General features: G+C 44.2%; 1 protein-coding gene across 3 annotated transcripts in view; it reads right to left on the bottom strand.

Moving 5' to 3' along the window:
- triob (trio Rho guanine nucleotide exchange factor b) overlaps positions 1 to 15355 on the bottom strand; it is a 147530-nt gene that overhangs the window by 79405 nt on the left and 52770 nt on the right. For 2 of the 3 annotated variants that reach the window (XM_080768879.1, XM_080768881.1), the window contains exons 5-9: positions 11255 to 11447; positions 9151 to 9255; positions 8290 to 8775; positions 5597 to 5719; positions 970 to 1161 (exon numbers count right to left, since the gene is read on the bottom strand). In XM_080768879.1, the coding sequence (XP_080625005.1) occupies positions 970 to 1161; positions 5597 to 5719; positions 8290 to 8775; positions 9151 to 9255; positions 11255 to 11447 (1099 nt within the window). Of the gene's footprint in view, positions 1 to 969; positions 1162 to 5596; positions 5720 to 8289; positions 8776 to 9150; positions 9256 to 11254; positions 11448 to 11967; positions 12091 to 15355 lie in introns of those variants that run through there. The other variant, XM_080768880.1, reaches the window with a different exon arrangement.

Genomic DNA, 15355 nt, shown 5'->3' with positions numbered 1-15355 from the left:
GAGAGAATGAGAGGGAGAGAGAGAGAGGGAGAGAGAGAGAGAGAGAGGAGAGAGAGAGAGAGAGAGAGAGAGAGAGAGAGAGAGAGAGAGAGAGAGAGAGAGAGAGAGAGAGAGAGAGAGAGAGAGAGAGAGAGAGAGACTGCTACAGTACACAGAGCTAGAACGGAGGGGGGCATAAAAGTAGAGCAGAGAGTTCTTCAACAGAATAATGATGAAAAAACAAGTGATAATTCTCTAATGGGAGGAACAGGAGGAGCAGAAGAAGATACAGGAGAATAAAAATAATACATAGAGAATCTAGTCATTTAAGCCCTTTAAGTTGCTGTGAATGATTGATTGATTGATTGATTGATTGATCAATCGTGTGTGCGCACGTGTGTGCGTGTGTGTGTGCAATGCGAGTGTGCGTGCGTGCTTCTCAAACACAGAAACAGTGTGATCAAGCGGAGACCGTTTGTGGTAAAACCTAGTGAGAAACAAAACCAACAGAGAGGCCTCTAGGCTTGCCTGCAAATATGGATCACACATAATATACAAAAGACAGATGGCATAAAGCGCTTGTGTGGTGCTCAGTCAGTCTGGATAGCCCTCTCTCCATCACTTTCTGTCTCTTTCCCTCGCTATAACCTTCTGTCTTTCTCCCTCTCTCTTATCTCGCTCTCTCTTTGTCACTCTCTCCTTCTGTGCAAAACAGTTGGGAATCATACATTTAGCATTACTTTATCCACCTCACGAATTTATCGGACAGGTGCCGTGTCTAAGATTACTCTTAAGTGCATTACAACACGTATTTCATTAGACAGTGTGTGTGTGTGTGTGTGTGTGTGTGTGTGTGTGTGTGTGTGTGTGTGTGTGTGTGTGTGTGTGTGTGTGTGTGTGTGTGTGTGTGTGTGTGTGTGTGTGTGTGTGTGTGTGTGTGTGTGTGTGTGTGTGTGTGTGTGTGTGTGCGCGCGCGTGCGTGCACAGTACCTGGTCTGCTTTCTGGTGGAAGGTGGCAGACATCTCCAGCAGTGTGCTCCGCTCGTCCAGCGCTGCAGCGAAGGCCTTCCACTCCTGCTCCAGCTGGCCTGAGATCTGTTGGATCTGCTGCGAGGCGTAGTGGCCAGACTCCAACAGGCGGTTCCCCACCGACATGATGCGGTTGATGTTCACATACACATTCTGTACGGGACAAAGACGGGTAGATAGGTAGAATATAAAATAATTGTTGATATATAGATGCAGCCAGCAGCTAGCTTGGGACCAAACTGACGTCATAGGGGTGCATGTGTTTGGTCCGACTAGTCATTGGTCCGAAAAACGACAACCCACCTCAAACCTTAACCATAACCGCAAGCACGGGAGCAGGCGCTAGTCCGAGGTGCGGACGCATGTCGAACCAATGCTCCGTCGGACCATAGTATGCCTCCCACGTTATAGTATACGATGTGGTACGGGTTAATTCCCTCCACTCCAGGTATGAGGTAAGATAACACTGGCACATCCAGCTGAATGGCAGGTGCAGGACCCAACAGTGGAAGAAGATACAGAATAAATAGAAGTCTGCACACTCCAAGCTCCCATTTGTAGATTAACGTTTCTTCGATACAAAAGCAAAATTGCTGCACTACTCACCTAGAGAGTGAGTGAGAGTGAGATATAGGTGAAAATACAGAACAGGTGTTTTCCTTTAATTGCCTGATCAACTACAATCAAGTAAGTGCTGCTATTCACACTCATTTGGTGAGGCAGCAGATAATGGGACTGAGATACAGAAACAGCACCAGAATCTAAATTAGGATATGAATAATACAGAGTTACAATTTTCATAAAAGGGTCAACATTCAGAGGACACACACTCACACTCACTGGACATTAAATAGTCATTTTTCTTGGGGAAGGCACACCCCTGAATAATAGAAACAAACCCATTCCCCTCTCCGTGTTTCAGTCGTTTTATATATGGACTCCAAGCTGTTTTGTGTAGATAGCCACGGATCAGCAAACACTAATTAATGACTGTGTTAACAGCCTGTTATTATTCTATTCAATTACTGCTCCAGGACTCCATTATGGCTCTTTGTTGGCGTGTTCACATGAAAATGGGATGCTAGGCTTGCAGTAAACCAGCTACAGGTCTGCAGAAGTGCTACCTGGGCTTTTATTTTGCTAGGTTGTTTCCCTAGGATCATTATTACGCAGTGAGACCTCAGGACCCGGGTATAATGCTGGTTGGATTTAACCCTAAACCTTAATCCAAACATCCACTGTTGACTTTTCTAACTACTTGAGCACCATTGCTTATATTTTCCAATATGTCATCAATGTTATCATCCATGTGAGACACAACGAAATATAATATGTCACATTTTATTTTGTTATGTCTCACTCGCAACTTCGCAAGGGCAGTCAGTCAGTGTGTCCAATTTCTCTCAAATAAACAGCGGTGGGCACGGTCTGTCATAGGACGCACACACACACACACACACACACACACACACACACACACACACACACACACACACACACACACACACACACACACACACACACACACACACACATGGCTGACCTCCTATCCTGTTTTCTGGGTCTGAAAGCTTCTCCTCCATCTGTGGCACATTATGAATTAGAATAAATAGCAGAGGCTACTATGACTTCCTCCTGTGAGAACATACTAGGTGGTACATGCTTAATCTAAAACTGATGAAGACCGAGAGAGAGAGAGAGAGAGAGAGAGAGAGAGAGAGAGAGAGAGAGAGAGAGAGAGAGAGAGAGAGAAACACATACCAAGAAAAGACCTCTACACTGTAGGATCACATTACAACATGAAAGCCTCTGCAACGGACCATCACCATCTACATGGTAGTGATGGTACTACCATCTACCGCCTCTAAAACTAGCACTATTACAATATGCCTCCTCTAGGAGTCCATGGAGGAATGAACAGTTGTACTTGTGACCTTTGTGAAAGTTTGACTCATCCCTCTACAGTCTACACTACGTCAATGATTCTCAAATGTCATCAATCTAGGACTAAACAAATCAAATCTTGAGTTGCACAATGCAGTTCCAAAGTGCTTCCTCTAGGGGGCATAACAGCCAAACAACTCCATCTTCTGAATTATGCATGTGGCACCTTATCAATGACATAATCAAACAAAGTCCCCAACACTGGTTTCCGATTTCAACCGCATCTCAGACCCCTCTGCAGAACTTTGCATATTAATGCAGTACAGAGGAAAAACATGCAAGTACTACCATGACAGATACTCTCTAGTGATGCATATGGTTGGTGACATCACACTCCATCTGTGTATACTGTATAGATAGACACACACACTCACCCTCCACACACATGCCACCACATACACACGCATGCAACCCAACCCGACATGCACCATGTAAACACGCTGTCCAGCTAGCAAAAACATTGTCATGAGCCTGACACTATGTATTTCCAGCCAGTCATGCAGGCAACAGGAAGGGGAAACATCGCATCCTGTGGAATAATGGGTGGAGGGAGCAGTGGTTCCCTCTGTGTACCCAGCTCTGTGAGTGTGTGTGTGTGTGTGTGTGTGTGTGTGTGTGTGTGTGTGTGTTCACACAGTGCCCTCCTCTCTATTTTACACCACTGTTGGCTCAGGGGATTAGTGGTCCCTCTTCGTCCCCAAAGCTGATACAACTACAGTAGCTAAAGGCGGTGGCCTATCCTGTCCCCTTTGTTCAGCAGTGACAGAGTTAGAATCATCTCACTGGTTGCCCAACAGAGACACTGCACACACACCATGTGGTCCAATAGACCCCTTTTTCATACTTCAACTCTACTTTTACATTCAAAGCAATATTTTACAACAATGCCAGAAGAAGGGAACTTCTTAGCTACAAATCAAGGGCAGTGTGATAAACAGAGCTTACGTATGATTCATGATGACTATTTTTATATGTACGTATATTTGATGTATTACCATGTTTTTTGTTCTTGCTTACTATAAATCACTCTGGATTAAGAGCATCTGCTAAATACCTAAATTGTAAATTGAGTTGTTTAAGCTGTAAATGTGTCTCTATTCAGAGAAGGCATTCTTCACAGTCAAATATGAAGAGGTCTATTTTTCACCATAGTGAAAATTCCGTAGCTGTTAACACTCTTAATATGTCACTGGCGTGCCGTTATCACTGGTCCATCAATGGGTGATGGCAGCTAGTCACGAACACTTATGCCTGTGGTGTGAGTGACCGTTTGACCCCTGCCACTGTACTATTTCAAGCACCAGGGGAGGTTTGTGAGGTTAGTGGCTAGCACAAGAGATGCAGGCTACTGAACATACACGTAGCTATAGCGCCACTGTTCCAGGTGCTGTATCAAAGACCTCAACAAGGAAGGAAAACATGGAGGGAGGAGAAAGTAAGGAAAGAGAGAAAGAAAGAAAAACAACAAACTGAGATCATAAGTGAGAAATCAGAGGAATCCAAAAATAGGCCCAGCCCCCACCACCACCGGCACAGGTGCCATCATATACACTTCCTGTATGCAGGTTATTACTGGGCACACAGCGGCCTCATTTTCCCCTGCCAGGTCACGTGGCCCCTGAGAGATGATGGGAGGTGTTCAAAAGCAGCACATGGTGACGGAAGAGACAGACAGGACAGAGGGAGTTCATAGGTGCCATACCAGGGTCATGTGACTCATGTCTGTTATGTATGTATTAAGTATATGCTGTACTGTCCTGTGACAATCTGACACTGGATTGGCTGAAGAGTGAGTGGACATTCATGGAAGCAATTAAGTGCATGGTACTTACGTCGTAACTGTACTGATGTTACTGCTAAAGGTCTTTTACATTAATAATAAAGAATATGAAAATACTACTTGGATTTATATCAATTAGAGGTTGATGCCTTTATTCACAGCTTGGAAGCTCAGAAAAATAGACCTGGTTATTTCCATGTTAGCCTATGAAGAGGAGAAGGGGCATTAAGGCATTTGTGATATTTGTTATTTTTAAACCTTTTAAAAAAAAGAGAAGAGCACAAAGGCCTTCTGGGAAACGCAGTGAGGAAGTTGAAGAAGGATCTGAGCGTGGAGGGGTAAGGCTGCAGGTGATGTGATGAGACGCGACGCGACGTGAGGGGAGGGGAGTGAGGGGGCAGTGTGCGCATGGCGGCAGGGTGAGAGACAGAACCGCAGTATTGGGAGGAGATGATCGAGTTGAGGCCTAGCAGAGTGTCAGATGTACATGTACAGTTAAATGAGAGTGTACAAATTGGGAAAGCACTGAGGGCAGATCGGGGCTAAGGGGCGATAATATTGCAGAACAGAAGGTTGAGGTAATGTTATAATGCCAGGGCTGGGCTAGCCTATAGGGGGCAGAGCTGCACACATGGTGCAGTGTAGAAGCACGAGGCTGCTGCAAGGCGATGACAGGAGCAGGGCGGCGATATGGGTCAGTTACGGGCCAGCTCAGAGAGACACAGCAGCATGACCGAGCAGGACAGGGTGGAGGAAGTGGAGGAGAAAGTGATTCGATAATATTCAGCGAAAGAACTGAATAAACCAAAGGGTAAACACAGTTACACAGGTCAGCGTAGTGGGGCGATAAAGACAGTATCTCACCATGCAGTTCATAGCGAAGTGGTTGTGCTGGGTCTGCAGTTCCACGGCGTGTTGGTGGTTCCCTCCGATCTCTGTGTAGCTGGTCAGGAAAAGCCCCTTGTTGTGCATGATCCAGTCAAACATCTACAAACAGATCAGTGGGAGAATATACCAGCATTAAAATGGGTCTACCCATAGAGAGAGAGAGAGAGAGAGAGAGAGAGAGAGAGAGAGAGAGAGAGAGAGAGAGAGAGAGAGAGAGAGAGAGAGAGAGAGAGAGCGAGAGAGAGAGAGACAGACAGACAGACAGACAGACAGACAGACAGACAGACAGACAGACAGACAGACAGACAGACAGAGATAGAGATAGAGATAGAGACAGCGACAGAGACAGAGACAGAGACAGAATGACAGGTTTAAGAAGACAGTTAATAGCCTACAGTACCCACAACACCACAGAAAAGCATCCCACACACAGTCAGCCAGATGTTCAGCCCCCAAGAGGCAATATTAGGTTCCAGTGGAATTAGATATTGCATAAATGTATGTACAGTAGCACAATGCAACATTTTAACAAATTACTCTAGTTTCGGTTTAACTATCTGTAGATGCAATGATACAAATGTATATACCGGTATATGTTATAAAGTAGGTTTACCATATAAGTTATAGTTGTATAGGATTAGCCCAAGTGACAAAGAACTAGCAATTAACTTTCTCCTGCATGCAGACATTGAATAGAGCTATGTTAGGTCACATTCTCACCTAATACTTCGGTAGAATCGATGCGAATGGACGGAGAATTTGGGATTGTTGCATATTTAATTTGCTGCGGTTTGCCTTCACATTGTCATCCGCAGCAATTGGAAACGCAGCATAAACTAGCCTACACAGTGAAATCTATGGTGATAAAATTATACTCATAACGTGCATGTGTCGTGCCGTCTGGGACGACACAATGATTAATGTACATCGTAACGGGACATCTTTGCGCTGCGGAAAATATGCCTTCTCCGTCTCCAACTGTGTTCAGCTCCTCACCCGCCACATTGTTTGCTTCATTTCCTTCATTTACTGCGGAGTGCATTCACACCTGCACCGAATCGTAATCAAGTGCGATTGGAAGCGAAGCGAAACCCCCGTTTTTGCTCGGAGTAGAATGCGGTTCTTTGATATGCATTAGGATTCGAATGGGCCTTCACACCTACCAAACGAAGTGCACTTTCTGAAAATGCGCAGCAGGATTCGTTTTAATCGCAGCAAAGCTCTCTGGTGTGAATGTCACCTTAGTCAGCTACACGTGATTATGAATCCCACCACGGCTCTAGGATAGATTCTGATTGGCAGGCATAGAGGTTAGGTTTAGGTCTATATAGTTTTACTGAGGTTAGGGTTAGGTTTAGGTCTAGTTTTACTGAGGTTAGGGTTAGGCTTAGGCATAGTTGCAAAAACGAGAAATGTCTGTCAATCACAGTGACTACTGGCCAATCACAGTGGAGTTTGCCTAGAGCTGCGGTAGGATCCATAATAACGCGTCAGCTACAGACATTCGAATGACAAAGGAAATTAATTCAATTGGTCTCCATGTACTCCATGTATGTCAAAGTAGGGTCAGGATCATCCAGGCTGCCATTAAAGGCCACATGCAGCTTACTGGGACAGTGGATGAAAACACAGCTGTTACTACACCATTTTAAAGCTGCTAGCCGTAAGACCCGCACGGGTTTCTTGCACAATTAAGCGCCTTCTTGTCAACCCGTAGTGGTCCTACCCGCCCAATGACTCTACATTTAGGAGACTATACCACGGCTCCAGTCACCACATTATGGATTCAACTGACATGTTATTCAGTACAAAGTTATGGATGAGAGCCTGTGAACACTTGGTAGTGGAAAATTCATATTTTAAAATATGCTGAAGCCCTGAAATGGTTCCTTCTCTCACACAGCAGTGAAAATAAGAGAGAGCCTGCTGCTTGGTGTTTGTAATTAGCTTAAAGCCCTCATCAGTCATCTGTGTGCTCATGTCCCTGGGCTAGTCCTCCGCTAGTCCCTCTCTAATGAGTCTAATGAGTAGGAACAACAATAAAAGGACATCACTGTGTGTGTGTGTGTGTGTGTGTGTGTGTGTGTGTGTGTGAGAGAGTGTGAGTGTGAGTGTGTGTGTGTGTGTGTGCATAATTAGAGATCTGCCTGACTGTCAAACACTCTTCCCCAGCAGGCCTCTCCATCTGCCTCTGGCTAAATGATGTTCCTACTTCCTACAACTATATTCACTAGCTCCACACACACACACACACACACACACACACACACACACACACACACACACACACACGGACACACACACGGACACACACACGGACACACAGACACTCACACGGACACACACACAGACACACAGACACTCACACGCCACTCACACACACACACACACAATCTAAACATGCCTTATGCGATGCCTTGTGAAATCTCTAAATCTGACGTGACTTGCCTTATCATGCAAGAGATCCAATGGGCATATGCATACGAAGGAAAGCCGACACACACAACCATCCAATGCTGAAGATTAATTTCAAAGCCTGAGGTTAAGTATGCATGCATGCAAGCTCACTTGTGCAGTTTCATGTGCAAATACTAGTACTTAAATAAACTAGTTAAATAAGTGTATATTGACAATACGACCAGCTAACACCAGAGGAACATTTCTGTCACCTTCTCGGCATCCTGTTCAAACAGCCTCAGCTGGAAGCACTGGTCCAACTTCAGCTTCCTCATGTGCCACAGCTGCTGCAGATGCTGCCGCGTTCCGTGCAACTTATCCAACAGGCCCGTCACTTTGGCCACCAGGTTGTGGGCGTCGGCGTGTGCGGCGTGGAACCCGTGGTGGTGGTGGTGGTCGTTGGAGTCGCCGCTGGCGCCCACGCCACGGTTACCGTAGCCCCCGCCGTCCCCGCCGCCGACCCCCCCTCCGGCGGTCTGCGCCTGCAGCCGCTGCAGCAGCCGCCGCCCCTGGGCGTCCAGCTCCTCCACGGACGCCTTTGTGGCTCGCTTCTTCAGCGCCGCGTGCTCCTCCATGAGCCGCCGTGACCCCTCCAGGTCGCGTGGGAGGTCTCGCTGGGACAGCGTCTCCTGGAGCTCCTCCAGGCGGGACAGAGCCCGCGCCGCGTCCCCGGCGAACGTTTCGAAGGAGAGACGCACCTGGAGAAGTGGAGGTGTTTTATTTTATTATTATGATGATATGGTGGATTTTACTGTTGCTTCTGCTTCATCTACTGTCTAGAAATCACACCTGTGTGAAGTGAGGGGCGCATTACCAACCCTTATCATCTTACATCATCGCGATATCATAACATAACATGCATATGCCGATTTGCTCAGTGACAGACAAAACAAACATTAAACTCTGTTCATTGTTAATGGCATTTAATGTTTTTGTTAGTGACAAAACAAAAATTGTCTAGACAAAAACAGAAACCCTCCAAAAAATTTAGAACAAGGTGAAAATAAATGAAAAGAAAAGACAAGAAAAGAAAAACCATAACATAACATTAAATAAAAAAAGGAGAGGCCCACCTCAATCCATTCATCATGGTTGTACTCCAGGCTGCCTTCAAAGTCAGCTGTCAGCTGTGAAGGGTCCACTACCTTGGACAGACCCTCTAGCGAAACCATCACCGTCTGGGGAGAGACAGGAGACATCAAGGAAAGGACAAACAGCAGGAAGAGAGAGGGAGACATCAAGGAAAGGAGGGACAGATGTACAAGAACAAGATAATCATTATTATCATCATCATCATTGTCAGCACCATTTTACAAACCAATCAAGTCTCAAGTTGTCAAAATAATAGTATAATATATAACAATATCTCCCACGGCCTCCATCCTTAAACCTAGATTACGAAGGGAATGTGCAAAGCCATCGGTTGCCCATGTCCACTGTTTAGATGGGTGGGGTGAAAAAACAACAACATTCCAGACATTTGTGTTATCATTAATAAGACAGAATACACATGGATTTAAGCCCCCAGGAGTAGAAATTGCTGAGGTCCACATTAGCACAGCACACACAAACAATACACCTCAAGAGGTGACTCAATTAACCTTCACTTCAACAAATTAAAATGTAAATAGAACCAGCAGATGTGATTAAACATTGATTCCCAATTATTTCTTAACAGGCATATTAGACAATGGAATTAAAACACGTTTTTCAATATATTAACAGAACCATTTCCTGAACTTATTGGATTACAAATTAATATTGAATTGATCCTGGTGGTGAGATGAAATGTTTAACCACGTACTGTGTCCTGGTTTGTACAAAAGCTGGCCAAGAGCTATGAATATACATGGAGAGGCTTGGCAAGTAATTGCAGGAAAAGAGTGGACACCTACATACATTATTATTACGCACACCTGGGATCTGCCCAGTCAACCCACAGTTTTGCATTGGTTGCTACTGACTGAGCAGCTCCATTGGAGCAGTTGGCACATTTCAATAGTGGATGCTGAGGGAGGGGAAAGCAGTTATCTCCCTCTACCAGTTCTTCTCACATAGCCTAGGGACTCAAACAGAGAACCCTTCTGATCCCCATCACTGCTGCTAACTCACATACAACATGATTGGTCATCACAAGAATCCAAGCGGCCAACTCTCTCCTGTGGAAAAGAAACACTCGGTGGTGTCCTATATATCCTGTTTCCATAGTAACCGGGTCAGTACTAAATATACCAGCACCACATGCTCACACGGGACAGAACACTTCCACTGTCATCAAGTGGCAGTCCAATTAAAGCCACTAAATTAGGCCTTAATGGCTAATATGAACTACCGGTAACTTAAATTTAAAAGACAAATATGTAGTATCACTCTATAAATTCACAGAATCTCTGTCTTTTCCTCTGTCTGTCTTTTGTATATATTTCAAGATGTGCTCATCAAGGGCTGTGTCGAGAGTCGAGTGTGAACTTGGTGCCATGAGCAGTTCACAGTTCTCGACAGTCAGTGGAGAATGTAGGGGAGTGACACGCAGCAAATGATCCGACCGGTCCAAGAATCAAACCGGGAACTCATGGTCAGGCATCAGACTATAATGGTACGCAGTACGCACCTAACCATATTTCAGGTTGCCCAGATCTATTTTCGGGGAGATAATAGAGGATCTACTGAGTCCTGGGGGATCCCGGTCAACTAATTATAAAGGGTTAAGTGTTTAACAGCAATGCCCTGAAGAGGCATGAAGAGAATATTTGTATTGAAGTTTGCACATTTAAGGACAGACAACAGATACATACTAGTGCTAACAATGACCAAAAGAGTCACTCGTATAGCCTATAGTCTTTCCCTCATGCTATAAACAGTAAAACCGTCCACTTATTTTGGAAGAAAATGTTTTACACTAAACGACTGGTCTCATAAATGAGTGTTCTAGCTAAGACTGGCACACAAGTTGATGGATTACTCTATGTGTGACAACCACATCAAGCTTATCAAGTTATGAATAAAGTCAAGTAGTAGCATTTAGCCTTTAACAAATGCTGTTATCTAGTGCCAATGAATCCCACAATGGCATACTGCCTGCTCACACATAAGGGCCAAACACAACAGTTCAATGCTGCAGATGAGAAAAGAGTGTTATTGTTGTGAGAAGTACAATAATAGAGCGCTCACACCCACCTCAAATTCAAACTTGGAGCTGCCGAAGTTTGTCCTCTGTTTCTGCCAGAAGTTGTCGGGTTTGATGATGAGAGCAACGTGGATACAAGAGGGAAACGACTCCTGGAGGATCTTCAGCAGCGGTTTGATGCTGTCCCACTTAGAACCACGCATGTCCACGATGACTGTGAAGCCATGTCTGGCCACCTCCTCACTGAAACACACACACACACACACACACACACACACACACACACACACACACACACACACACACACACACACACACACACACACTAGGTTAGCTAATGGACACATGAAATGATATACGGACAAATGGGAAATGGTGTGGAGTGAAAACATTGACTGAACTGCAAACAAATGGAAGGTATGATATTAACAAAGGTATATGGGCATAAACACATGGACATATGAAATGATAAATCTCACTGACGGTGAAGTTAAAAAGAAAGCTTCTGGGTTTCAACAACACAACAAGGCTGATGCAAAAGACATCCCTTCAAGCTACCGAATGATGAATACATCTCTGCTTGTGTAGCATAATCAGAGAAAAAGGGAAACAACATTAGCCTTTGGAAAATAAAAAGTCAAGTGAAGAGAAGAAAAGAGAACGACTTTCAAATGAAAAAACGCCATAGCATACAAATCCCCTCAGCAGAGCACCTGGGGGGGAATAAAAGAAGAATTAAACTGAAATGTTCTCCTTTGCTTACCAGGCGTCGTGGCGCTGTATAAGTCCATAAAAGGTTATTTCTCAGTGTTAAAAGGCTTTAATCTCGGTGTCTAGCTAGCAGACAGAAACAGGCATGGGCCCTCCTGCACTAACTCACTCTGACCTCACTCTCTGGAAACACACTGGCAGCCAAATGGCTAGAGAAAAACAGCAGAGAGATTCAAAAAGAAAAAGAGGGAGGGGGCGGGTGGCAGAATGAGTGAGCAAGAAAAAGAGAGCAGAGAAAGAAAGGGAACTATAAAAAGTGCTCCTCGGAGCACAGGTCTCCACCAGGTCAGGAACGTTTGTTGTGGGCGTGCAATGCATTGCTTGGTATTGAGTGATCATAGAAGTAGCAGTTAATAACCAATAGACAAAGACTTACAGTAGCTGGAACTTGTAGTGTGTTGTAGAGGAGTTATTATGTCAGAATCACAAAGAGAAATAAAATGTGTTTCACATAAGCTGGGCTCCTAAAAGGCAGATTTGAAAAATGCAGACCAGATATTTCTCCTTGGCCTCTAGGGAGTGTGCATACAATGTTTTATGCGGATTGGTCCTGTTATAGTTGAAGAAGTTACTCTGTCTTTATAGCGCGCCACCATGAGGCTGATTTGAAAAATGTCAAGTGGCATTTCTTGCTCAGCCTAGTGTGAATATGCATGCAGTTTCACCACAAGCGGTCGCTGCGTTCATGATTTGTGGCATTTTGTTAAAAATGCAGCACTCATGCAAACCTTTTTGACACCAATCTTGGAGTATGAAAATTGTGAAAGAGCTGTTTCATGTAATGGCTATAGAGAGACTGTGTACCGTTTGCATGATATTTGGACAAAATCTGTAGTTGTACTGTAAAAACAAAAGTGTTTTGCGAAGATTTGCCTCCTGGTGGCGCTATAACACGCTCATGTGAAAAACGGTGGCAGAGATTAGCTGTTCACAGACGGACACGGACGGACAGGGTGCAAAACATGGTGGAGACAATGAGAGAAAATTAGGGGAAAAGGGAGGAAATAGAAGAATGGAAGATTCGTTCATTCTCAGTGCAAAAAACATGCAGATATCTTAAGATGTTCTTTATTCTTCCTGGTGGAGAGGATTCAAACCTCACCTCTATGTCTCAACACATCAAATGATGTGAGGTCTTCCACAACCACAACTCACCAGACTGTGTACTCACAACGTCACAAGCTACATTTTGACAATGTAACTATGTAAGCAAGACCATCTTACAAACAAAGAAAAACCTTGATGTAGTGAAATACAAGAGACAACAGTCTCCAACAAACTACAAACAAACTAGCAAGCGTGAGCAACAACAGGTCAGTCTGAAGCTTGGGTGGCCTGGGAAATTGAGAGCGCAACAAAACACAACACAACTGAACAACAGCCAGTAAGTGTTTTCTAACTGTCAACCTCTAATGTGGAGGCCCAGCACAGAGTGCTATGGAGACGCACAAGAGACTCTTTGTGTCTCCATAAGGAACCACTGCTGGTCAAAGTCATCAAATGATTGGCTTAGGAATACGACAAAAACATAATCCAAGGGGTCGATGGAAAAAAGTAATTTTGGGGATAAACTGTTAGTCCTAATACTTGGTTGGTTTCTGATTAGACCACGTAGTAAATGTCATGATATAAATCAGTTTATATCAATCCCAGGTGCGTTACAGTGATCCAGCATCTCTGTAGCTGAACTATGGAAGGGAAGTGCTTGATTTCCTTACAAACCCTGGCTGTGCGGGCATCTAAGCATGGCCCGCGTTCATAGGATTGTGAATGAAATGAGGCTCTGGGCGGCCTTGTAAAGACTAAAGACAGCAAGCACCTCCCAGCTGTTCGCTAGCTCGCTATCATTTTTGACGTGATGTTCATAGTAGGGCATTAAGCAACTAGTCGACTATTCAACTAGTCGACTAGTAAATCCACTAGTCGACCTTGTTGGTAGTGGTACTAGTTGACTAATTGATAAGAAAAACATATTTTTCCCCCCGATTTTGTAGGCCTCAAGATCAGGTAGATTATAGTCACCAATGTACACAGTTTTTAAATGTACAAATATTTATTTTCAAATGAAACAACTAGTCGACTAGTAAACTAGGCAACTAGTCAACTAGTAAAACGTACTAGAAGTGAATGCCCTACTAGACATATCAGCTAAATCTGGAATCCAAAAAAAAAGAATTTCTATTGAATGTTAGGTACCATGAGACTAACCTAACACATACAGTACATTGTTTTTCTCTATGTGTTTGTTTGGCAAAGTTTGTCGTAAACACATAACCTGGCTGGACTGCTGGCTATCTCTGGTGGGCACAAAGTGTAACTACTTTTGTGAAGTAGGAATAGTTTTATGATGTTAATATTGCTATGTTTGTAACCGTTTTAGAAAAGCAATAAGCCACGCAAGGTCCGAAATTACCTTGTATTTTATAATGTCTGTGAGGTTTGGAGACACTCCGCTGAGCGCCGTGTCACCACGCCTCTCAGCCATTATAAAATACAAGGTAACCTGAGACCTCTTGTGGCTTATTGCTTTACAGGGAATACTTAAAGAACATCACACAACGAATAACGCAGCATCTTATGACATTTTCTTTTAAAGATTTTCAAAATGTTCATCTATAGAGCGTATGCGTGTGACATCATCATCACACCCGGACGTTAATGCGAGAATGCCTACTGAGTGGCAAAAAATGTGTTGCTCACTTTGCCACTCAATTTGCCACTCGATCTGCCATTCACTTTATGAATACACATACCCTCTATAGTGACATCATGCCACAAAAGGGAAGCCAGGTGCATGAAAGTGCTTAACAATATGTTACATACGTACATAACTCTCTCACAGCATGCAGTCACAAGCTAGGTAACCTGTACATGATGGGTGGGTGATGGCTTGTCCAAAAGTGTGGGATGGATGGAAAAGTGTGTAGAATGTGAGAAAGGGAGAGGTTGAACATTCACAGAGAATGATAAATTAAACCATCATGGAGCTAATCCATAGCCCCAGGCAGGTCCCGCTTCAGATATGGGGAACCTTATTCCAGTGTCCTCCTTTGAAGGCCTAGCCAGGTGGGACAGTTTGAGATAAAGAGAAAGTGGATGGGATTGGAAAGTATAGTGTGGATAATGCCAGTGGTTGAGGACTGTGTGTGTGTGTGTGTGTGTGTGTGTGTGTGTGTGTGTGTGTGTGTGTGTGTGTGTGCGCGCGCGCGTGCATGCTTACGTGTCTGTGTGTGTTTATGTAACTATTTAGCCTATATAACTAAAATAGCCAAGTTCCAGTCTCTTGGAAGTTTCTTAGTGCTTTGTTGTGCAGCTGTTTCATACATTTATTTTGTGTGCAGGACACTGCAGGTTCTTTCTAATTGCAGATAAAACATTTT

Source organism: Protomyctophum bolini (genome assembly GCF_963924005.1).
Source record: "Protomyctophum bolini genome assembly, chromosome: 7".
Taxonomy (NCBI): Eukaryota; Metazoa; Chordata; class Actinopteri; order Myctophiformes; family Myctophidae; genus Protomyctophum; species Protomyctophum bolini.
Note: the sequence above shows the minus strand (reverse complement) of the source record. Positions and strands in the feature narration are given on the sequence as shown.